This window comes from Homarus americanus, unplaced genomic scaffold (assembly GCF_018991925.1).
Source record: "Homarus americanus isolate GMGI-L3 unplaced genomic scaffold, GMGI_Hamer_2.0 scaffold41497, whole genome shotgun sequence".
Taxonomy (NCBI): Eukaryota; Metazoa; Arthropoda; class Malacostraca; order Decapoda; family Nephropidae; genus Homarus; species Homarus americanus.
The window spans coordinates 24,155-48,385 of record NW_024742769.1 but is presented as its reverse complement, the minus strand read 5'-3'; the positions used below and the strand labels follow the sequence as shown (position 1 = coordinate 48,385).

The window sequence follows — 24,231 nt, the reverse complement described above, 5'->3', positions numbered from 1 at the left end:
GGAAAGATCGTGGTATTGGGTTTTCTCAAGGTTTAAGGTCAGTTTATTACGAATTGGGGTTCTGACTTTAGTTAATTCAGTGTTCATAGTTCTCATCAGGAATGGAGGTCTGAGTTGTAGTATAGAGATTACTATCACTGCAAATTAGTTGTATTTATGAGTGAGTCGTGGATTATGTCATTTATGTACAACAAAGACAGTATCTGTCGAGAATGGAACTTGGGGGATTGTATACAAGATTGGGTGAGCAGTTTGGTGATTATTATAGCAGACATAATACATCCTTGGATAGATGATGTAAACGAATGTGGGACAGTCTCACTTAATGATCAAGCTTTAGGGATGATATGGACAGTATTGGCTTTAGAGACGATTAAGAATATACCGATTATAACTGACTGTCATCAAGGAATTTAAGATGTCATTAGTAGAAGGATAGCAGAGCACTCCTAGTGACCTTCTAGTTCTAAGTCAAACTGGGAGTCTGTAAAGATGTTATTGGCATTGCAGAGGGAATTAGTCTATTGTGCATGCTAGCTTTTCCAGTACTGTAGTATCTTACCTGGGATTGAGACTGGAAGTGTAATTCTTGAAGAGACCTTGTCCCAGATTTTATATGTTGCTTATACTTTGGTAATTTTCAGTTTACCCGGAAAGACACCACTAGTGGGGAGAGTTATAAATGTGTAGGAGAACAGGTAATAAGGCTACTTTCTTAATGATGCTCATTGTATTGTCGTCGGCTATTACTGCATCTTTGGACATTTTATGGTGGCGTAATTCATCTGCTGTGACGTGGATAAGAACAGCTCATTTTGCTTTTCGTTTTGCAGGTAGGCTCTAAATTCTGGTGATCAGGATGCTCTCACAAGATTTTTGCCAGCATTAATAAAATATTCATTGAAGGTTAATGAGGAGGGTTCGTACAACTGAATCATTTATTACAAAGGCTGAGTGGGGGCCAAGACTGAGGTTCATGTTCTGAATAGAATTTATGACATTCATCTTACTGTCGCCTGATGCTGACGGAGCTTATTGTATAATAGTTACATCTGGCATTTCTAACTGCTTCAGTTACTCTATTTCTTGGATACTTGAACATCACGAAGTTATCTCCCTGATCCAGCACCTTGAAGTGACTGGTAGCCAACCAGAGAATTTTTTTGAGCATAGGCGTCAATATATTATGGTACCAGAACACCAACATAAGCCTTCATAAAATAAAGTGTTTGTGTTGTTACACAATTTTAACCTCAAAGGTATTGACAAATTTGGAAGTTCTCAGAAATTGAATAAAGGCTTAAAATGAAAATCATAAAATGAATGTTCTAGTCTTATGAAATGTTAGACATAATATGTTATTCAATAGGAAATGACAATTATTACTGTATTCACACCTTTGGTTGTTAACGAGTTGGAGAAGGTCGGTGAGTGCCTTCGACGCATCATTATAGTAAAGCATTTGTGACATCTGAGTGATCGGCACTACCTACTCCTCCATGAATCACAATACCTTCATGTTCCTATTATTTAGTACACTAAACTGTATTAGTACATTCACTTGCTTGGAGTGGTTTATTCTCAAATCCCAGAGGTAGATGCATGACTTTCCTCCATGGCAAACAACTGTTAAACTGATTATTTACTTAGGATGCAGGATGAGAAGTGTGGGTGAGAGGGATGAGTTATTGGTACAATAATAGCCTCTCATGGAAAAAGAAATGAATAGATTGATGCCATTAGACCCTACCGGGTGTCTTCTGGAAATATGTCAGACCTTTCAGGGTTAATGTACAGGTATTTACACAGGAAATAAGAGAAAGCATAAAAACAAATATGAAAAAAAATATTTTTATTTTAAAATCTGTAATATAAAGTATTCAAGACACAAGTAATTTAAGCAAATAAAGCCTCCTCACCCTCCCAATAAAAGTAAATGTACATCACCTAAAATGATGCCAGGTTCTGCATTCAAAATGATTTGATACAGACCAAAATTACATTATACAGCTGTTCACTTACTGTCAAGTTGGGTTCCAAATCCAGGTCGAAGTCCAATTGGTCATAAGTTGAAAAAATGCTTAAATAATACAGAAAATTTATAATAGGTGTCTCTTTTTTCTCAGCACCATAAAACTCTCACTTTTAAGCCCAGCCATTTTAAAGTGAATTAAAATTTTTTTTGTCAGTTCACAGCACAATCATAACGTGGGACTCAAAACGGTCATTTGGACAAAATTTTGAATGTGACTGACAAGGCCGATATCCGGGTGGTTGTAGGTCGGAGTAGTAGAAGTTAAGGAGTAGCTGTAATTGCATCTGTGGTTATATAGGGTTACGACTGTGATGGCATCTGAGTCTTGGCTGTGATGACACCTGGGGTAGATGTCATCTATTAGGTTATTGTTCCTGTGATTATTTTATATTATTTTGCTTGTTTAACCCTTGCCTGAACTTAATAGCTCGTGCTCACTACCTCTCCGTGAAAGAGGAGATACTGACAGTCCAATGAAGCTTGAACCATTATATAAGAGTGCTATCTAAATCATCTGCCTTTTCTCCTTCAATGTTTTATAGATATCCATCAATTTTACTTCATTGTGCATAAAACTTGAGGGTTTCACTTTTTGCTAATGTCATAAACTGTTGATATCAACAGTAGTCAAATTGATTTGCTCTTTGTCCACCTTGTGAAAATCCACTTTTGTTGTACATATATAGATATGTGTGTTTAGTCTTACACACTACCAACACCACCACTTCTTGGAGCCATATATTAGGGTAAATAACAATGAAATTATACTATACAAATATGAATCACGATGTTTGTACCTGTAGCCAGGCGCATTGGATGTAAACAGACTTTGTGTCGAACCACAGAACTCTACGCTGTCTCACAAGCTAAAATTATACTGAACCACGGTGGTGCTGGACCACAGAATCTTGGATCATGGAGGTTCGGCCTGGTACTGAGACTGATCCGTCCACAATCTGCCCCATGATAGGGCCTTGTCTAGTTATTGAATTTGAATCTTTCCTGAACTAAAATGTAATTTATTTGATTCCTGACTATGTTGTTATATTGCTCGGGGTGAGACCCATGTATAGATGCCTAGGGTGTTATTCCAAACCATGTGTTTGCAATACAGTGTGTCCTCGTTAATGAGCGGTTCAATTTCACAGATTTCATTTAACGAGTTAGCTCCGTAAGGACTTTCAGTTCGTTTAACAAGTGTAAATTTATTACGACAGCTCATTTAGGAGAAACACTTTTTGGTTTGTAATGATCAGCTGATCGACTGGTTTGCCAATAATTGGATCTATGTTTACCTTTGTTTCCAGGAGCAAAGATCGAGAAAGTTGTGCTCATTTGCATTTTACATTAAAGTTATTGGTTCTGAAATTTAGTTAACATATTGATAATATTCAGTGCAATATTGGTTTAAATAAAAAATCTGGACCTGGATTTCGAAGATTAGGACAAAATTTTGGGGGTTCTGCTACAGCCTCCAAACATTCAAACAGGGTAGGTAGTTAGGCTTAAATTTTTAGCTTATAAAATGACAGACTAAATTAGCAGAATATAAATTACATTGCTGGAACTTTAAAGACAAAGAATTAATTAATGTATACATCATATATTTGCAAAAGAGTTAAATATTTTAGTCCTAAAAGTGTAGTACATTTTAGTACAAGCTTTAACCCGATATTTGTGTTAGATATATAACTTTCTAAATTTATTTTTACTCATTTACATGCACATTCCATTCCAAATACTATTGTTAATTCTATTACCAGTATACAGTACTTTGTATGTATTTAATTAATTTTAAGAATTCTGTGAGTTGGACCCAAATTACCATTATCCCATTGAAATAATAGATTCAGTTAACGAGATTTTCAGTTGACGGTGACTCTGTGGAACCAATTGGGCTCATTAATGGAGGGACCACTGTATTATCATCTTGTTTTCTTTACAAAGCAATTAATATTTCTCCTCATTTTACCATCAACCCATGTCCTAATTTCTCCCAATTTTTGCATTAAAATCACCCATTATAATGAGACTTTTTTAACTTTTCGATGTTTTTATGCGTTCTAATCAATCAAATTTCAGAGATTTCATCCTAATTATTTGTTATAGATGTGTTATTACCAAGTTCATGGCTTAGCATTAAACTTGACTAACAAAACTCTATCTGACATTGCCCAATATCCTTTACACTACAGTATTTCAACAAGAATACCAACACTTCATATACCACCTGAAGTAAGAATCTTCACCACTAATGCTCTTTGAACCTGTCCCTCTTACTTCACTTAATCCCAGAATATCCCATTCCAATTCGTTTCCATACAAATATTTGCATATTTGCTCGTCATATACTGTAATGTCTATGTCCTCATTCCATGTTTCAATCTTTATTATGTGGTTGTTTATTTTAACTCTTACTGTGTTTAATGTCAAAGGCTTTGTTTTGCTCTGACAGTACTTGGTAGATACCACTAAGAAAGTAAAAGAATCAAAGAATTAACTAAAAAGTTTTACAATTATTTAATCATTGTTTTAATTAATTTATGAGGTCAATTTACTTTTATTAATAATTTATTTAATACCTACAGATTGGGGGGGGTAAAATAGACAGAGCTGAAGACAAAGGTTAAATGAATGTTAAAATCATACAAAGTAAAAAAAAGAAACTGATAATGTTTTGGACTCACTACCCATAAGATGGCAGGTAGGGTTTGAGGGTATTAGTCTTTATACTGTAGTAGTGCAATGTAGGGTTATGTGATATTGGGTTCACACTCAGGGTGGGATGGAGAAAGGAAATAAAGTGCTCACTGTATACATATTGTATTGGATGTACAATGTAGCTTGTTGCTGGGTAGGTAGCATGGTAATAACTCCATTAGAGACTGGGTGGTGAGGGTGCCCAGAGGGAGGACAGCGGCTTGAGGGATGCCAAGGTTGCTGGCTGAGGCGGCAGCCCGCTAGGCTGACGAGGAGGGTGTTGCTGGCTGGTGGCACTGTGTAGAAGAGAGGCTGGTACAGCGGTGTCGGAGGCCATATATGGCAGGCGTGGGTAGATAGTTGACCCCCGCTCCGTGTGGCTGGAGGTGTAGGCTGGGGAATTCAAGAAGGTTGGGTGCTTGTAGGGGAGAGGAATCCTACACACACTAGAGCCAATCACTCCCACAAGGTGTGACCCTGGAGATATCATCCTCTCTTGCTATAAAACTGTGTAAGGACGTTGATCTCAGTCTTAACAGCTCTTTTCTTGATCATATTTTTTCAGTTGTTTTATTAGTCTGTGGTGTAGAGGTGGTTTGTACCTATTGTAGTTAAGATGGAATGTATGTATGTTATCTTCCTTCATATGGATTAATAGCTGCACTTAAGATAGAAAAATTGATAAATAGGTGGCTAGATAGATAACCTCATTCACTTTATTATAGACTTCTTTGATGCCAGAGGAATTCAGTAATCTTGTACAGGTTGGACCGCTAATCCGGAACCTGATACTCTGGCAGCCCGATAGTTGAGATGGTATCAGTAGGCTATATTATACAGTGTTCTCGCTCTGCTGATCTACTGTATCGATGGTTGCATTTTGTAGAGAAGCAGCATAATGGGAATCTGCATATAGTGAATACTTAATCTTATGGAAAAATTAGGCTATGTTCACAATGAAGTCAATAATAATGCTATAAAGTTTGGGAAAATCATTATAATACTCTAATACTGGGTAGAAATAAAATTAATGTAAAATAAAACTATAAAATCAATATACTATAGGAATAGCCATGTGTCTGTCTGTCTGTCTGTCTGTCTGTTTGTTGTGTCTGTTCTGGGCGAAGCGGCACAATCGCTTTTCATCAAACTTGGTGGAAAAATGTAAAACAATCGTAGGTGGAACAAACCTGGTCCATGCCGATGGTTTTAGGAAGGCATTAATTAACCATTTTATTTCTGATGGAAAGCGATGCAAGTCTGGGACTTGGAGCACCTCATTATGCTGTCACGCTGTCACTAGCGTTGACTTTCCGTGATCACTTGTAGTATAATATAAAACTATAAACTAAGACATGAAGAGCATGGGTGTTTTGTGTGGAGTGGCTGACTACACTCCAGCTGCATTATGATGTCTCCGCATGCCTTACACACACACACTGTGCCACATTTCACAACCATCACTGTGCATTATTGCTATAAAAGTTGTGAAAAATCATTAAAATACTCTGTGGCTTAGAAATAAAAATAAAATATAAAACTATAAAATAAAAAAAAAAAGAACATGGGTGTGTGTGGGTGGAAAATGAGCTGCCTGTTAACTGAGGAGCTCTCCCTCCCTCCTCCCTCTCCCTCAATTTGACATCACATACAGCAATACCAGGAAATGTGAGGAATAAATAAAAATAATACAGTAAGTCCTAAACGCGTCATTGGTTCCATTCCTGAAAACCTCGACTTTTATGAGAGGCAACGTTAACAAATCAATTTTCCCCTTAAGAAATAGATAAAATACAGTAGTTCGTTCCTGAGCCTCCCTTTGCCCCATAAATACATTACATATACAGAAATTCAATGTTATTTAAAAAAAAATATTGTATACTGTATATATAAATAAACTAAATAATTTTGTATTGTACTCACTGATGGGCGGAGGTGTTTGGTGGGTAGTGGGAGGAGGAGGAGCGCGAGTCACTGAGACCGGTGAGTGGCTACTCCTTCCAGTTAAAAATCTCCGTTTTCTGTAGCAAGGCTATTGTCTTACGTTGCTTCTTCCAACACTAGCATCAGTAGCACTTGATGGGCTCTTGGAGCCATTTTGAATGGTTACAGAACAGTATTAAGAGCAAAACACTTAAAGCATACATGAGCGCTGTGGTAGCTTAACAAAGACTGGCATCACATGGGGCGCCGTGACACTCCAGGGTGAGGCGTGAGCGCAAGTTAGAGAGGGTGATGTGCATAAAGTAGTCGTGGCGACGTTATACTGAATCGGCGTGACATCCAAATCATGGGTATCTAAAGAATAGCGATGTTATAGTGAAACAACGTTATCGGGACAGCGTGTTACTGAGTAAAAGTAAATTAAGAAACTTATGTATATCTACCGAAAATACGAGTTGAAAAACAACCATAACACCACAGCTTGGCCCAGCAGCCTGGTACATTGATATAACCTAGCTACTGTACAGTACATGACTATCACTGTTAAGCTCTATTATATCGGTAAACACTAATAACAACAGTAAATCCAGTGAAATATGGCAGAGAGGAGGAGAGTTACAACTGCAACGAAGCTGTAACTAGCGGTCACTCACTCGTTCCCAGGCTCCTGTTGCCAGTTGTATGATCAAAATACTGTGCATTATGAGAGAAATATATATCTTGTAGTCTAATTTGAAAATGGTGATGGGCTCAGTGATAAACAAATTATATAAACCATGCATTTACCCTCTGATAACATAGAAGCAACATTGTATCATTACTAGAGTGAATGAATCAATATTCCCAAAACAATAATAATTGATAACTCTTGGGCACCTGCATCCCGCGATGCTGACACTTTGAAATGTTGGGTGAAGGCGGACATATCTTAGGAAAAATTTTTGTCTTTTTTTGATTACTGAAATATTTTAATTTTGGAATTTATTTTGGGCAAATAATATTGTCCTGCTTAGTCATAGCACTAACACTTAGTCATAAAGAGGTCCAGTAAGCCTGGGGTAGATTTATGCTGATGTAAGTTGTATTGGTACCAGTAATAGTACATTTTATGCATTATTATTATTTTTAACTTTGGATTTGATGGTTGGGATTTTTGCTAATCGGAACATGTCTGGTCCCAAGCTTCCCGGATTAGCGAGGTCCAACCTGTATATAAATGATGTACATTAATTATGATATAAGCAAGTACCTTGTCATATATGATAGATGTACAGTCAACCCTACTTTATGTGGTCCCATTCCCGCGTTTCCACGTTTCAGCGGTGCCCTGCCAGAACCCAGGATGCTCACATTCGCGGTGGGTGTACCCCTTTACGGGTGAAGTATAATTTTTTAATTTAGCTCATAAATTCATACAAATTATCCGGCAGAATATAATTTACATTGCTGGAATTCTTACAATTTGATGATCATTTTGAATATAAACATCATAGATTTTGCATTAGACATACAAATTTTAGATATAATGTTTACTCTTGGTAAATATGTTATCTTTTGTGCAAATATATGATATTTATATTCAAAATATTCCTGGTCTTACAAAGTCAGCAATGTCAATTATATTATCTAACTTTATCTGATTTATTATTTATTACTAAAGGTAAACAGTCTGGTATTCACATTTATCTAGTAGGGACGTTGGTGGGGAGGAGGACCGGCGACCAACTATCTGTTACCGTGTGAAGAATTTTTTTATTAACTGAAGATTTTATTTTTAGCTCATAAAATTCATACAAATTACCGGTCAGAATATAATTTACATTGCTGGAATTCTTACAATTTGATGATCATTTTGAATATAAACATCATATATTTTGCATTAGACATAAATTTTTAGATAAAATGTTTAATCTGAGTAAGTATGTTATCTTTTGGCAAAATATAGCGTTTATATTCAAAATATTTCCTGGTCTTACAAGGAATCCAGCAATGTCAATTATATTATCCTAACTTTAATCTGAGGTATTATTTAATACAAAATGTTAAAATCTAAATTTTTCACCCAACATCTCTTGAAGGGAGAGTGGTGGGGGTGGGGGAGGTTGGGACTGACAGCGAGTTGGGAGGCAAGGTGGGGTACTTTGATTGACAGATAGTGTCGTGAAGAATATTTTTTTTTTTAACTGAAGATATTTGTTTTAGCTCATAAAATTCATACAAATTACGGCCAGAATATAATTTACATTGCTGGAATTCTTACAATTTGATGATCATTTTGAATATAAACATCATAGATTTTGCATTAGACATACAAATTTTAGATGTAATGTTTAATCTGAGTAAATATGTTATCTTTTGTGAAAAATATATGACATTTATATTCAAAATATTCCTGGTCTTACAAGGAATCCAGCAATGTCAATTATATTATCCTAACTTTAGTTTGAATTATTTATTACTATACCTGGTTTTCCCCCAACATTTCTCAGAGGAAGAGCCGGCAGTGTAGTGTGAAGGGAGAGAAGTCGTGTCCATTATTTGAATGGACATTAACTTGGCGACTGTATTTCTCTATTTCTCTTAAGTATTAATTTTGTGCATGTACCATCATAAAATTAAGATGTTATTTTACTACAACATAGTTATGTGTCGTCAAAAAGTGGAGTTTGGGGATTGGCCTGGACTCCATTTCAATTAATCCCATATGTTATGTTATTCACTTTCTGGCATTGTCTCGCTTTTCAGCGGTACCTGTGGGTTACATTAACATGAAGTGAGGGTTAACTGTAATCAAGTAGTTTTTCTGTAGATTAATATGTTCTCAAATACCTGGGTGACCATCTGTTAATACAGTATACAGTGGTCCCTCGATTCTAACACAATTGATTCCAGAAGTCGGATGTTAACCGAAAATTTAGTTAACTGAATCTATTACTGAGTTTCAATGGGATATTGGGTAATTGGTTCCAACTCACAGAAAAAATATACATACAAACTACTGTATACGGTAATAGAATTAACAAACTATTAAATACAAACTAAATAAAGTACTGTACTGTACTGTACAGTATACTGTCCAATAATAGATAAAAAACAATATTGTATTGTAGGAGCAGTCGATGATGACATGCCATAATGCCATATTCTTTACAGAGTGCATTGGTTCTAATGCCTTTTCATGTTTCATAATAATTTCTGCACTGTATATTATCAGTTAGTTAACTAAATTTCAGAATGACCAATAATTTTATGTTAAAAAGTGCAAAGATATTCAAGAGAGACCAACAAACTCAATGTTCATTCCACTGTAAACAAAGTTAAACTGAAGCGTTGGTGGGTGATTCAATCAGCTGAAGGGCACACAAAAACTGTTCCGTGTACTGTATATATTATCAATATGTTAACTAAATTTCAGAATGACTTATAATTTTACAGTAATATAAAAAATGCAAAAATATTCAAGAGCTCAACTTTCGTGATATTTACTCCGCGAAGCGAATGTAACATAGAACCAATTACTGTATTGGCGGACTAGCGATCAGATGATGTGCACAACAAAGCGTGTTTATCGTAAGGCTGTCGTTAATCAGTTTTGTTAGATTAATGGAACTGAAAATCCTTATGGGAGCTAATTAGTTAACAAAATTTCGTTAATTGAACCGTTCTTTTAATCAAGGGACCACTGTATATACACACAATCCGTCTTTTATGCATGTAACCTGTCAAATAAGCAGTTATCCTACATCTACTGCGGGGGGCAAAGTCTTTCCGGCATTGGCTCATCTGCCTCGGTATGCAGTAGGGCTAACCGAAAGTATTGACACCTTCTCTGGTGGTGTTGCTCCAAGCGTTACGATGTGGAATGTCGTCTCCCAGGTGAGGTGGGTTGGCACTTTTCAGGTTTGTCTCAAGACTATCCTTATACCTATCAGATGCCCGCCAGCATTCATTTTACTATTCGTTTGGTGACTGTAAAGTAGCCTCAATGCTCCTACAGTTGGTATCGAGCAAGAATACTGGCATTTGTTCTCTTTGTCTTCCCAGCGAACTTCGGAGGATGGAGCGAGACTACATTGGTGAAAGTTTTCAAGTGCCCTGAGGTGCCTCCTGTATGTGACCCATGTGTCACTGCCCTATAATGTGGGGAGGACCACAGCTCCCTACATCTGAAGACATGTTTTCAGAGTCTGCCGAAAGCTTGAGATGCACATCTGATCCGATGTTCAATCTCTTCATCGATGTCTGTGGTGGTGGTGGACAGGTGGGGCCGAGATACCGAAAGTGGGTAACATTAGAGTGTGAATTGGGTTAAGTTGGATAGATGGTACAGGTGTGTCTGAACCAGGGGCAGGATGAAATGGAATCTGAGTCTTAAGTACATTCACCTCGAGACGAAGTGTGCATATGCATCTACGTGGATGTTCAGGATCTCCTGTAGGCGTGGTCAGTGTGAGCAACATGGGTCAGGTCAACTGCATACTGAAATTCAGTAATGGAAGCTGCCGACACCATTGTTGCGTGTCTGGAGTCATCTTATGTTGAAAAAATCCTTCATCTGGTACTTCGTGTCTACCCCCGACTAAATTGGCTCTGGCATGAGTAAGGAAGGCAGCCAAGAAAATGGAAAAGAGAGTTGGTGCCAGTACACATCCGTGTTTAACCTCCCCAATTGGCCATTCATGCCATCGAGGTTACCTCACAATGGCGATGAATTTTGGTGGGCAGCCAAAAGCGTGAGGTCCACCAGAGGGCTACCCTGTTGACGAGTCGAGCCTTGGTTAGGGGATGAAAGCCATGTACTGGTCACGGCGCTGTTCTCTACTTTTCCTGTATCTGGCGGGCAGCAATCATGTCAATGGTGCAGCGTGATGGTCTAAAACCTCTGAGATTCTGGGAGGAAGTTTTCCGCCTCAGGAAGAAGTCTGTTTAGGAGGACTCGGGCAATAATCTTGCTAGCTACGGACAGTAGCGAGATCCCAGTAGTTGCCACAGTAGTTGATGATGGAGGCGTCTCTAAGCTTTGTGGATTTCCTCCTTTTTCCATGTATTCTCAGAGTGGAGACTGCTGGTAAGCAAAGGTCCTCCTGCTTTAAACACCTTGGCTGGGATTGCATCTGGCCCTGAGGCTTTGTTATTTTTCATCTGTTTGATGGCAGTGGCTACCTCATCCAGGGATGGAGGATAGCTGAGGCGGGTGAGTTCTGGATGCTGGGGATCTGCTGGGTAGTCATGACATCCACATTGGTGTTTTGGTTGAGCAGCAAATGGTAGTGCTCTTGTGCTGAAGGAGGCCTTTTCATCCTTAATTAAGGAATAACCGTTGGATGAGTGGAGGCTGCACCAAGAGTAGGCCCATAAAATTTGTAGTGAAATTGAAAAATTTGCCCTTCATTTAATCTATGAGTTTTGCATTTCACATGCTTCATTTTTAATTTTTTTTTTTTTTTTTTTTTGAAAAGTTTGCACTGGGCTGCTGCTTTTCTTCTTGTGGAAGGTATCAGCTTTAGTCTGAGACTGAGGGTTGTTCTGCCAATCAGTTAAATCAGCATGTTTATCATCAATGAGTACGGTACATTGATTTCCGGCTCATTTTCATCAAACCAGTCCTGGTGTATTCTTTCGATCTGGCCGATGGTCTCTGCAAGGTTTTTGTCATTGGTGTGGAATATTCCATTTGGCACTGGAATTTGTGTTGTTTGCTGTTGAGTTTATTAATCCATGTTAGGGCTGCTCTCTGAAAGCATGTGCTCCGCTGGATCCTCAGAAGATGATCAGTGTCACAGTGGTCTGAGCCACGCGTGGCACGGGTGATGAGACATCTTGGCGATCTATTTCTCTGACAATGATGTAGTCAATGAGATGCCAGTGTTTGGATCGTGGGTGTTGCCACGAAACCTTGAACTATAGGCCTACCGAAACAAGGTTTGTTGATAGTGAGGTTGTGTGTAGCACAATTGCTAGAGGAGTAGGCGATGGGATTACACTTGCCTCGTCCATTTCTCCTATGGTTCCCTGCCAAATGGCAGCATCTCTACTAACTCTGGCATTGAAATCACCTAGAAGCACAACCTTATCTTCTCTGGGGATAGAGGTTAGCACTATGTCAAGGTCGGCATAAAAGGCCTCCTTGATGTCATCCTCGCATCCAGTGTTGGGGTGTATGCACTGATGAAAAAGGCATGGCGTGAGTGATTTAGTGGGACTCGAGTGTAATGATGCGCTCATTGATCCCAATAGGCATTTCAATTAGCCTATGTAGGATGCATTGGCGGATGGTAAAAGCCAACTCCATAGATGCGGTTTCTCTCCGCAGCAGGCTTACTTACCAGAAGAAGGAAAGATCCCGTTCTGTGAGCCGACCCTCTTCAGGGAGCGGATTCACTAATGGCTGCTATGTCGATGTTATACCTAGCCAGCTCTTTTGCCACAAGGCGGTTTTCTTTCAGGATGTTTATTTGTGCCAGTATCCAGATGGGTCCTGACATTCCATGCAGTGACCATAAGAGGTTGCATAGCTTCGTTTTTGTTTGATCTGTCACAATGATTATGTTTTTGACCTCATGGATGACCTTACTGGGTGCAGTTGCCCAGTCAGGTTGGTTTTTAGGCAGGCTTTGTTTAGAGCACCTTTTCTAGCACCCTTCCATGTGAGGTGAGCAGAGTGGCTCCACGAAAGGGCTCTTGGTCGCTACAGACAGGACCGGTGAACTGCTGCCTAGATCCCAGTATAAAGACCATCTTATCTGTGCTGTCTATGTGCAGAGTTGTGACTATAGACCCTGGCAGTCATCTCTGCCTGTCCCGTCGCCACTCGTCCGTCACCATATTTGGGGTATAGGGGTTTTGGATGTTGATGTGAGGTATGATGAGCGGATGATGGCTGCTCGTGGAGTTGATTTATGTGGTGAGGCGACGCCAGGCTGCAAACATCTTGGCTCTCCCTTTTCCTGATCCAGTGGTGCAAGTGTTGCAATGACTGGAGAGAGGGAGAGTTGCAATGGACTGCTGATAGCCCAGTTTGTTGGGTATCACCATAGTAGCCTGTCCATATTGCATTGCCTTTGTCTGCCGGTTGTAGTCGTTGGGTTTCCATGGTGGTCACCTCTTCGCCTATACGCTGTTGGAACTGGACTCTGTAAGCATGTCTGCCTGATGCAGGGCTCCACTGCAGATTTTTCGTTCGGGCTTACTCTTGTAGCCTTGTACCTACCAAGGTTAATCCTCAAGGCAGTGGGGCAGTGGTTGTTGGCGCCAGGACATTATCCATATGCCGTTGGGCCTATGCTCTGTCTCTCTGGGGCTACTGCTGTTCCGAGATCCCCTGCTGGTCTTCGTGGGTCTATGAGGCACCCAGTAATCATGTGTTGCCACGAAGAGGCACAGCAGGAGTCATGATGGTAGGAGGCTGTGGACTGGCAGGGAAAGACTTAAACAAGTTGCTTCCTGTTCACCACGAGGGCTAGCCAGCGGTGGTAGCCTAGGCGAGAGGAAGCAAGCAGTGCTTGCACCTTACCACTAACTTAATGCTGCCACACTAGATACATTATACCACCTATGTGCACACACACACACATGCACATATCCACCCATCCTCTCACTGAGTGTAATTGAGTGTGTTGCTGACCACTGTCACATGAAGCAAAAAGGACCTAACCAGCAGTACTGAGTGTATACCTTCTCATGGAGCTTTATTACTCACTAAGTTTGAACCTTATTCACTTGGACCCCAGTTACTAAGAATAACCTGAACCAAATGATAAATGAGAGAGTAGATATAAATGAAATGCAGTTTGGGTTTATGTCAGGTAGGAGGACTACAGAGGTATTTATGGCCAGGTAACTTTAAAAAGAAATCTCCAGGAAAGGAGAGTAAATTGTAGACATAGAAAAGACATTTGACTGGGTACTGCACAAAGTAGTAAAGTGGGCAATGAAGAAAAGCTTGGGGTCAAGGAGCCTTGTTAGAGTGGTTATATGAGGGCACAAATACCTCTGTGAGGGTAAATGGTGAGAAAGTGAAATTTGAGGTAAAAGTAGGAACCCATCAGTGCTCTGTCTTGAGCCCTTTTTATTTATCATGATGCTGGAGGCAATATTACAGGACATTAGAACTGGCCTGCCCTGGGAGTTGTATGCTGATGACTTAGTGGTAGTGGAGAATTTAAGAAATGAAGGAAGGAATAGGATCAAAGAATGTGGTGAAAACAAAATTATTGATTAGTAGTGTGAGTTCTGTGACTTGTTATCTTGGTGACATGATCAGTGCTAAAGCCTGCTCAGTTGTAGAGTCAGAGTGGCTGGAGGAAGTTTAGGGAGCTGCTGCCTTTATTGATGGCAAGAGGACCTGCCCTCCGGTGAAAGGAAGAATTTATGCTGCTGGTGTGAGAAGTGTGAAGTTGTATGGCAGTTAATGATGATGAGATGACATAAGTATACTTCAGCTAGTTGAAATAAGAAGGGTGAGGTGGATGCATATTGTGACACTGAAAGGCATAATGTCCTGTTAGAGGGTGGCTGGGTATTGAGTGTTGCAAAAATATGTGTAGAGGCAGGCTGAGATGGGTTGGGTAAGTGGATGGAATGGATGTGGCCAATTGGGTCAAGAGGTACATGACCCTAACTGCAGAGGGAGGGAGGGAGCCATGGGTAGGGCCAAGAATGACATGGGGGAGGGTTGTAAGAAATGACATTAATGTTAGGAACCGGACAATGTGCTAAGAGACCATGCTGCATGGAGAGCTGCCATCAGGTAACTGCAGCTAACCCACAGATTTTGTGTAATTTTATGCATAATGTGATACATAGGCAGAGAGGGAATTTTGAACATTTACTGTAATAACAACTATATCACATTGTGCACAGTTATGTAAATTTCACAAAAATATTGCTGTTTCACTCCAACCTCACTATCATTACCTTAACATTTTAAAGTGCTGTAGCTAGGAAACTATGCAGATTCTGACATTTTTCATATCGACATTTAGCCACAGCTTTTTCAGGAGTACACCCTACAATTTACTGTATGCAATTGAGACTCACCCTGTGTATACTGGATTATGATACAATGAAAAACAATGAAATACTATGGAATGTGGCGATGCAACACCTTACCTCCTGAGGTACCATTGACCCCTCACCACTGTGGGGTCTAGCAGAACCACCTGGTACAGTACCTCTTAATGACTCTCTAAATATAGCTTATCTTTCTTTTTATTTTTTAGGTGTTTAATATTGTTTAATGTTTTTAAAAATTATATTAACCTTTGGGCTATGAAGAGCCAGTGAGTGATCTGTTGTAGCAGCTGTGATAAGCCATCATGTTGCCAACATTTTAATACAATATAATTTTTTAAGGTTGTAATCAAGTGATGCATTTGTAGACTATGTCCTATAAAATAAGTTATATAAAAGTTTTAAGTAAGCATTTGCATTTGTGTTCAGAAGTTTTAGCTAAAGTACTGGTTCACTCTTCATTCTATTTTTTTACATGTACAGTGGTCCTCGGTTAACGAACGTCTCGTTAACGAAAATTTCGGTTAACAATTACCTTTCATAAGAATATTAAATTAGGTTAACGAACAAAAATTCGGTTAACGAAATTTTTTACGAAAATGTCTAGTCATGCTTTGGCTTGCTCACCAGCTGGAAGATTAGTCCCCAATACAGAAATAGGTTCTAGGGCTTACATTACGTTAAAATTGGAGTAAATATCAAGAAGGTTGTACTATTCAATAATTTTCCAAGTTTTATACAGTATTAAATTTTGTCATATTAACACTTATTTAACATAATTGCAGTACAGGAACTAGTTTTGAAGTGCCAATCAGCCCTTGACTCACACAAGGCCTCAGTCTGTATCTCTGTTCAGTGGGAGAAGCATCTCTTCTGGGTCTCTTGAACACAGAGTATTTTTACGTTTTTACAGTACAATTATTGGTCATTCTGAAATTTATTTAACATATTGACAATATAGGTGCAGTGCAGTGTTGATTTAAAGAAAATAATCTTGAATTACACCTAGTGAACTTAAAATTTTATGGGTGAAATGACGGCATGAAGCATGGGGTGATTTCTCTTCCCCCCACCTCTTCTCTCTTCTCTCCACCCCACTTCTAATTCCCATCATCATCATCATCATCAAAGGAGCCTTCTACATACACACTTCAAAGTAAGTGTACTTTACTGCATTTATTTTTACTTTGTATGGAATGTTTGGTGAGCTGGAGACAATTACAAAATCCCATTGAAACAATGGTTTCGGTTAACAAAATTTTGGTTAACGAACAACCTTCTGGAACGAAATGTGTTCATTAACCGAGGACCACTGTACCTGTACTGTATAGTACGTACTAGCATTATTATTCTTAACACTCATAATTATAAATGAAAAATAAATCAGTATGATTATCACGCCAAATGATGCATGCAGGAGTTGGGTGTTTTTGCTGTGGGTGTTGTGAACAGTCTGAATACAGCTGAACTTTCATGTTTTTTTCCTACTTAACAATTTTGTAAAGCCTGTATAGTTTATGCAGTACAAGTGCAGCATACATTATAGTATAGTTGAAATTTAAATGCTGTACTTTTTTCCTAATGATATAATTTTCACATGGAAATATTTACAGAGTATTACTGTGGTTGTATGTATTTCCCAGTTTATCTTATCATGGAAGGTACAGATGTGAGTTAATTATGTTTACTGGATTTTGTTCACAATTAATGAATCTTGGATTGGTAAATTGTGAATTATAAATCCACTGATTGGGCAGAATTTACTGTGTGTATAGGACAGAAGTACATCACAATATTGGACTCCTGAGCATCCATAACCTTGTAAGACCAGACTGGGGTTGTCTCGGTACAGTACTTTTATCTGATTAACACCAGAATAATATTACAGTACTGTATTGAACTTGATATAAGCTCAGTGAGGCTGTTGCCTCATTGGGCCATGATTAATTACAGTTCTGTGTTTCAGGATTGGGGTTGTTCAGTTTGGTGATGTACATCCACTTACAATATTCTTACAGAAACTACACATGTTAGTGGATGTTTCTTGGGAACAAAGCCTACCTTGCTTGAATAATGTAGACAGTGTACAGTAAGTGTGAAAATAATGTGAATGTTATAGTCATTCCTGTGCTTATTTTTTATATTATTTCAGTCTTCCTACATTGTATTGACAAAGGTTTTGTGGTTTCTAATTATCAGGAATATTTGTTATGGTTTTTGTAAAAATTTTGGCTTAATAAGTGTAAGTCACTGAACCAGTCTATACAAATCTTGAAGCTTGATGCACTGATGAGTAGTGAAACATAAATAACTTTCTTACTTGTAGCAAAATGAGTTGTCAGTGAGGTGAAATAGTGATCAACTTCTCAGTGTACTTACAATGTTATTGCTTTGATTTAGTCCCTCTTATTATTTATGCAATTCACCAATTAGAACTTTAAACTACAGTACAGGTTGTACCTCTCTAGTCCGGCATTCTGTGGTCCGGCTCCGTGGTCGGAATGATTTTAGTTGTCTAATAGGTAGAAACAGCTTTTTTCTTTTTTTTTCTTATCTGAATTATTATTATTATTATTATTATTATTATTACAGGAGTATTAAATTTTGCTCAGGCCCCAGTGTGGGTCAGCGACCTATGCCGGGTGGGCTAATTCCTTAAAAAAACAAAAAACAAAGCCTGAGAATAAGGTTTGTTTACATCCGGCAGTTCGGCTGCTCTCTCTCTCTCTCTGATTGTCTATACAGAGTACAACATTTAACCCTTCAATATATAGGCAGTAAATAAGTTTGCTTTCATATTCTTATGTAGAGTAATGGCGATATGTTTTTCACGTATGCTTACATACTGGGCAGTCTCACTTTACCATTAATGGTTAGCTACTTATATTGTTCCATTTATTAACATTAAATAACATTACAGGTACTTCAAACAACCATATTAATTTTACATTAATTTTACTACAGCTAAAATCAGGGTCTTATTTTCTTCAGTTTTATATGTAGAACCAATCAGTCACTGGTTTCGTAAGCTTAACATAAACAATGCCGAGCGGCCGTCTAGTCTCCTCTAATATTCCATGTATTATTAATAAATTGTATTGTTAATTTTGCACACACATACATTAATTCAATAAAACAAATTCAGAAACATTAATTAAAATATATGAACAATAAATAAGTGTTGCTTTCATATTCTTATGTAAAATGTGATATGTTTTCGCGTGTCTACTTACATGCGATCTCTCTTTTTTTCTTTACCATTATCATTGCTACTTCTATTGTTCCATTTATTAACATTAAATAACATTACTTAAAACAACCATATTAATTTTACTACAGCTACAACCAAGGTCTTATTTTCTTCAGTTTTATATGTAGAACCAGTCAGTCACTGGTTTTGTAATCATGAAAACAATGCTGTGTCATTTCCTCGTGTGTTTTAATATTCTATTATTATTAATGAATTGTATTGCTATTTTACACACATTAATTCAATAAAAAGGACATTCAGTAATAAACAATAATGAATGTTTTGTACATAAGAGAAATGGCGCTGTTTACGATTATGCACGTCGTCTGCGTTGGCGGGCCGTTCAAACCCGTCGAAATTCAAGTTTCTGCTGTCAAAATTTTATTCTTTTTTTTTTGTGTGTTCCAATAAAATACGTTAAATTAAAACTTCGGCGAAATTTGAGAAGCTACTATCACGACATTTAACCCTTCAATATGTCTTCAAGACCATGACAGAGAAAGTGGTGCTAGTGCTTCCAAGCATAAGCACAAGTCACTATCTATCCAGGAAAAGGGTGAATTTCCATGGTCGGCACGGTCAGGTCGAGGTTGCCGGACTAGAGAGGTAAAACCTGTATTATCTTTATTATTATGATGCTGAAAAAAAAGTAGCAAGCGGTAGAAGACTTGTGGTTGACTGACAGTCAGGCATACTTCCTCTCAACAATTACCTTGCAACAGTTGGGATTTCTGTTTTTTTTTTTTTTTTTTACGGGCACTAGCCCACAGGCACAGGTCATTTATAATGATATAATGATGCACATCAAGGCCTGGGGCGAAAATATAATAGAACAATAATAATAATAATAAGAATAAGAATAAGAATAAGAATAAGAATAAGAATACAGGTTGTACCTCTCTAGTCCGGCAACCTCGGGACACCTGACTGCGGACCATGAAATTCACCCTTTTCCTGGATAGATAGTGACTTGGCAGCAGCACTGCACCACTTTCTCTTCATGGTCTCTTTGAAGACATATTGAAGGGTTAAATGTCGTATAGTAGCTTCTCAAATTTAGCGGTTTTTAATTCAACGTTTCTATTTGAACACAAAAAACAACACATTTAAAATTTTGACGGTTGGAAACTTCGAATTTAGACGGGTTTGAACCTGACCTACGTTCAGACGGCGTGCATAATCTGTAAACAGCGTCATTTCTCTTATGTACAAAAGATTCATTATTGTTTATTACTGAATGTCTTTTGATTGAATTAATGTTTGTGTGTGCAAAATGAGCAATACAATTCATTAATATCGTAGAATATTAAAACACACGAGGAAATGACACGCATTGTTTTCGTTGATTACAAAGCCAGTGACTGACTGGTTCTACATATAAAACTGAAATAGGTTGTAGCTGTAGTAAAATTATATGGTTGTTTTAAGTAATATTATTTAATGTTAATAAATGGAACAATAGAAGTAGCTAACGATAATGGTAAAGAAAAAGAGAGATCGATGTATGTAAGTGCGCACACTTGAAAACATATCGTCATTACTTTTATAAGAATATGAAAGCAACACTTATTTACTGTTCATATATATTTTTAATTAATGTTTCTGAATTTGTTTTTATTGAATTTGTTTGTGTGTGCAAAATTAACAATACAATTTATTAATAATACATGGAATATTAAAACAACGAAGAGACAAGGACGGCTGCGGCATTGTTTATGTTAAAGCTTACAAAACCAGTGACTGATTGGTTCTACATATAAAACTGAAGAAAATAAGATCCTGATTTTAGCTGTAGTAAAAGTAATGTAAACAAATTAATATGGTTGTTTGAAGTACCTGCAATGTTATTTAATGTTAATAAATGGAACAATATATAGCTAACCATTAATGGTAAAAAAAGTGAGACTGCGGCGTATGTAAAGTGCACATGTGACTATATCGTCATTACGCTACATAAGTGAAAGCAACACTTATTTACTGCTCATATATATTGAAGGGTTAAATGTTGTACTCTGTATAGACAAGCAGAGAAGAGCAGCGAACTGCGGATGTAAACAAACCTTAATTTCCAGCGGCTTTGTTGTTGATTTTTTTACGAGGGGATTAGCCCACCGGGCATAGGTCATGACCCACATAGGGGCCTGAGGGCAAAAATTTAATACTCCTGTAATAATAATAATTCAGATAAGTAAAAAAAAAAGCTACCTATTGGACAAATTAAAATGGTTCGGACCGCGGGAGTTTCGGACCACAGAATGCCGGACTAGAGAGGTACAACCTGTAATAAAATAAAATTAATAAAGATAAATGACAATTATAATATAAAAGAAAATATTAATACTGTACTAATAAAATTATAAATAATAATAACAATGAGCCATAAATAAAAAAATAAATAAAAATATCAGGTGAGAAGTAATGTATGTATATTGTGTTGTCAAAGTAATGAAAAATTGAGACCCTGCAATATTGTGAAAATGAGGCAGAAAGTCAGATGAGCAACCTGGGACTTAGTCACAATTTTATTATATATGGCAGCAGGGTCTACCATTAGACAATACATTATGCTTCCAGTATCTTCCCGGGAGGTAGTACCTCTGTTTGATAGCTGCTTACTACCTACCATTGAAACCTGTTAAGTTAATTTTTTTTCCATTTTCCTGCATATATTCTCTTCATTTATTAATTGTAAGCTTTGATGAGGTTGAAGGGAATATCTCGTGTTGTTACAGGTGAGTAAACATAAAGGGAGGCTAAAGATGAGGTAGGAGCTTGTGTGTCAGAGAAACAAGTATGGAAGATTGTGAGGAGATAAACCATAAGTTCTGAATAGGACAATGAACTCTGAAGCAACAGATTCAGTACGAGAATATGTGAACACTGTACAGTACATGGAATAGCTATATATCTCCTTATGACTGTTTTGTAAAATACTGTAAGTGTCTTGATTTTTATTCAGATTTTCTTCTACTGACTGTACATCAACTTAATTACTCTGCTCAATCATTAATATTCTTTTTTCAGCATCGAGTTTACTTTCTGCTGAAGGATAGAGTGATGGCTGGTCATCAAGTTGTTCTCTCCAAACATCAAGTACCGAGCTTCAGTGCCCTGCCAGTGTTCAGCAGGCAACACCACTAGACAAGCCATATTTCCCTATTGCCATGAGACTACTCAGAGTGGTGTCAGTATTGATACAGAAATATTATCCTTTGTTGGTGAGTCTTTTGTGTTGTATTTGTAGTATTTTGCCTCTCATTGTCATTTTGTTGTGAATTCATTGATGATCTAGATTTATTCTTCATCTGTAGTTGAGTGATGCATAACCAGTTTTGGAAGTGCTCTTAAGCGAGATAAATTTATATAAGCTGAACTGTATTACTGAAAACTGTAAGTACAGTTAACCCTTGCTATTCGTGGGGGTTATGTTCCAAGGAATAGGTGAATTTGCAAAACCTTGACTAGCAACTTACATTACCTTACTGCACTCCTGTATACCTATACTGTGTATGAAACTTAGTCACCAAGACAAGTAAAACCTCGTTAAATTGGACTTCAATATATCGGAATTTGCTTTTTGGACACTGAGTTGCTCTTGGTCACCAAATACCAAAAAGAAAAAAAAGAAATGGGGAAGACTAAAGGAAAATATTGTGAAAAAGAACCACACCTATTAGATATGTTACAGTGGTCTAATCAGATTTGCTATCGGCCTACTGAGAACTAAGACACTTGAGTGTGTAAGCAGGATGAGGCTGATCATGTGTTGCCATTCCTCAGGTTTTGTTTATTGGTTCAGTATTATATTCTCATATGATTGGCCTCTTGTGGTTTATGGTTCATCATGATTAATATAACATCTTCAGTAATACAGAAAAATACAATACTGTATGTAATTTGTAATATGACTTGAAAATAAAAGGATAAGCTGTATCAGAAGGTTATTTACTCAGGATGTATGCGTGTGAGAGCTTTCAGCGAACCAGCTTACAACAGGGGTCACTATAACACACTGTATAGTTTTGATATGAAGATACCTTCTAACAACGTTATTTACTACCTTTGAGTGATACATGATGACTCAGTTTGGCTACTGGTACACTTAGACAAATGATTAATGAATAAACAGTACTGTATATGCAGATACATAACACTGTACACTACTATTACTTATTAAGTGATGATAAATATTCTACAACAGTATTTATTAAGTGGTGATAAATACGAGTTTGTATTGTACTAATTTACGACCGGTAAGTGTTGAACACAGATGTTGTGGTAGCCAATCAGCTGTTTGCTCTTTATAAACAAATGACTCATGGATTGTTCAGTGGTTCTTTTTCAGAGCTGAATCCTTTGGATAATAATGTAATCTAGTGATCACGTTATTTGCTCCATATCCATGTTTTATTTGATACATCTCGTCATGGTAAACAATGGATTGGCTAATGCCTGTTAGCATTTGTCTACTGGCATCAAATTCATCAGAAAGCTCTTTTCTGATTGCAGTTTCAGGTTCTGTTTGACAGTCTAGATTATACTCAACATTGTTATTGTTGGATGCGAGAGTTAGGTAAGGCATCAACTCTATCATGTTCACTAATGCCTATGTGAGAGGGATCACAGCAGCTTGATCCTGACCCCGTCAATAAGACACATATACTTGTGTCTGGCTGGGCGGGGTGACAATCTGAGTTAAGGATATCAGAGCAAGTAGTGAGGAAAAGGGAGTTAGTGATGATGAGACTGTCAGTGGCAGTGTCTTCAGCAAGTTCAGGGCTGTGAGTATGGCAAATAGTTCAGTTTGCAGAGTGGATGCCCATTTACTAATTCTAGCTCCTTTCTCTCTAATACATTACCGTTAGGTTGAGTCACAATGTCATTGTTAAAGAGCCATCAGTGTAGATGGTCTGTGTGATGTTATTTTCAGTCTGCAGGTTATGTATGTGGTTAAGAGCTCTCACTTTGGCAGTGTGTTTGGAGATAGGATTATCAGTTGTTTCGACGGGTCTACGTGGGTGTTGTGATGTCGGAAGGAAGGGCAGGGGAGTAAACCTGTGCTACCCCCCTGCCAGCTGCTCCCAGATATACATTTGTCTTCCACATACAATATACTTCTACACTTATTTGTTCTTATTTTTTTATTTATAGTACAGTACAGTGTACAGTTTTCTCTTTTATTCATAAGACAAATTCTGTGGTGGCTTTCGTATAACACTTTACAGTAAATAACAATCATCGGTGAAAACAGTTGTTGTTAACCATACTTAAGTGTGATTTTCAACCCAGA

General features: G+C 37.7%; 1 protein-coding gene across 1 annotated transcript in view; it reads left to right on the top strand.

The window, feature by feature from the left end:
- The first annotated feature begins 2,822 nt into the window (after window positions 1–2,822).
- LOC121877002 (protein MON2 homolog) overlaps window positions 2,823–24,231 on the top strand; it is a 42,835-nt gene continuing 21,426 nt past the window's right edge. Inside the window, 1 exon segment of the mRNA XM_042382586.1 lies at window positions 2,823–2,966. Coding sequence (XP_042238520.1) covers window positions 2,823–2,966 — 144 coding nt within the window.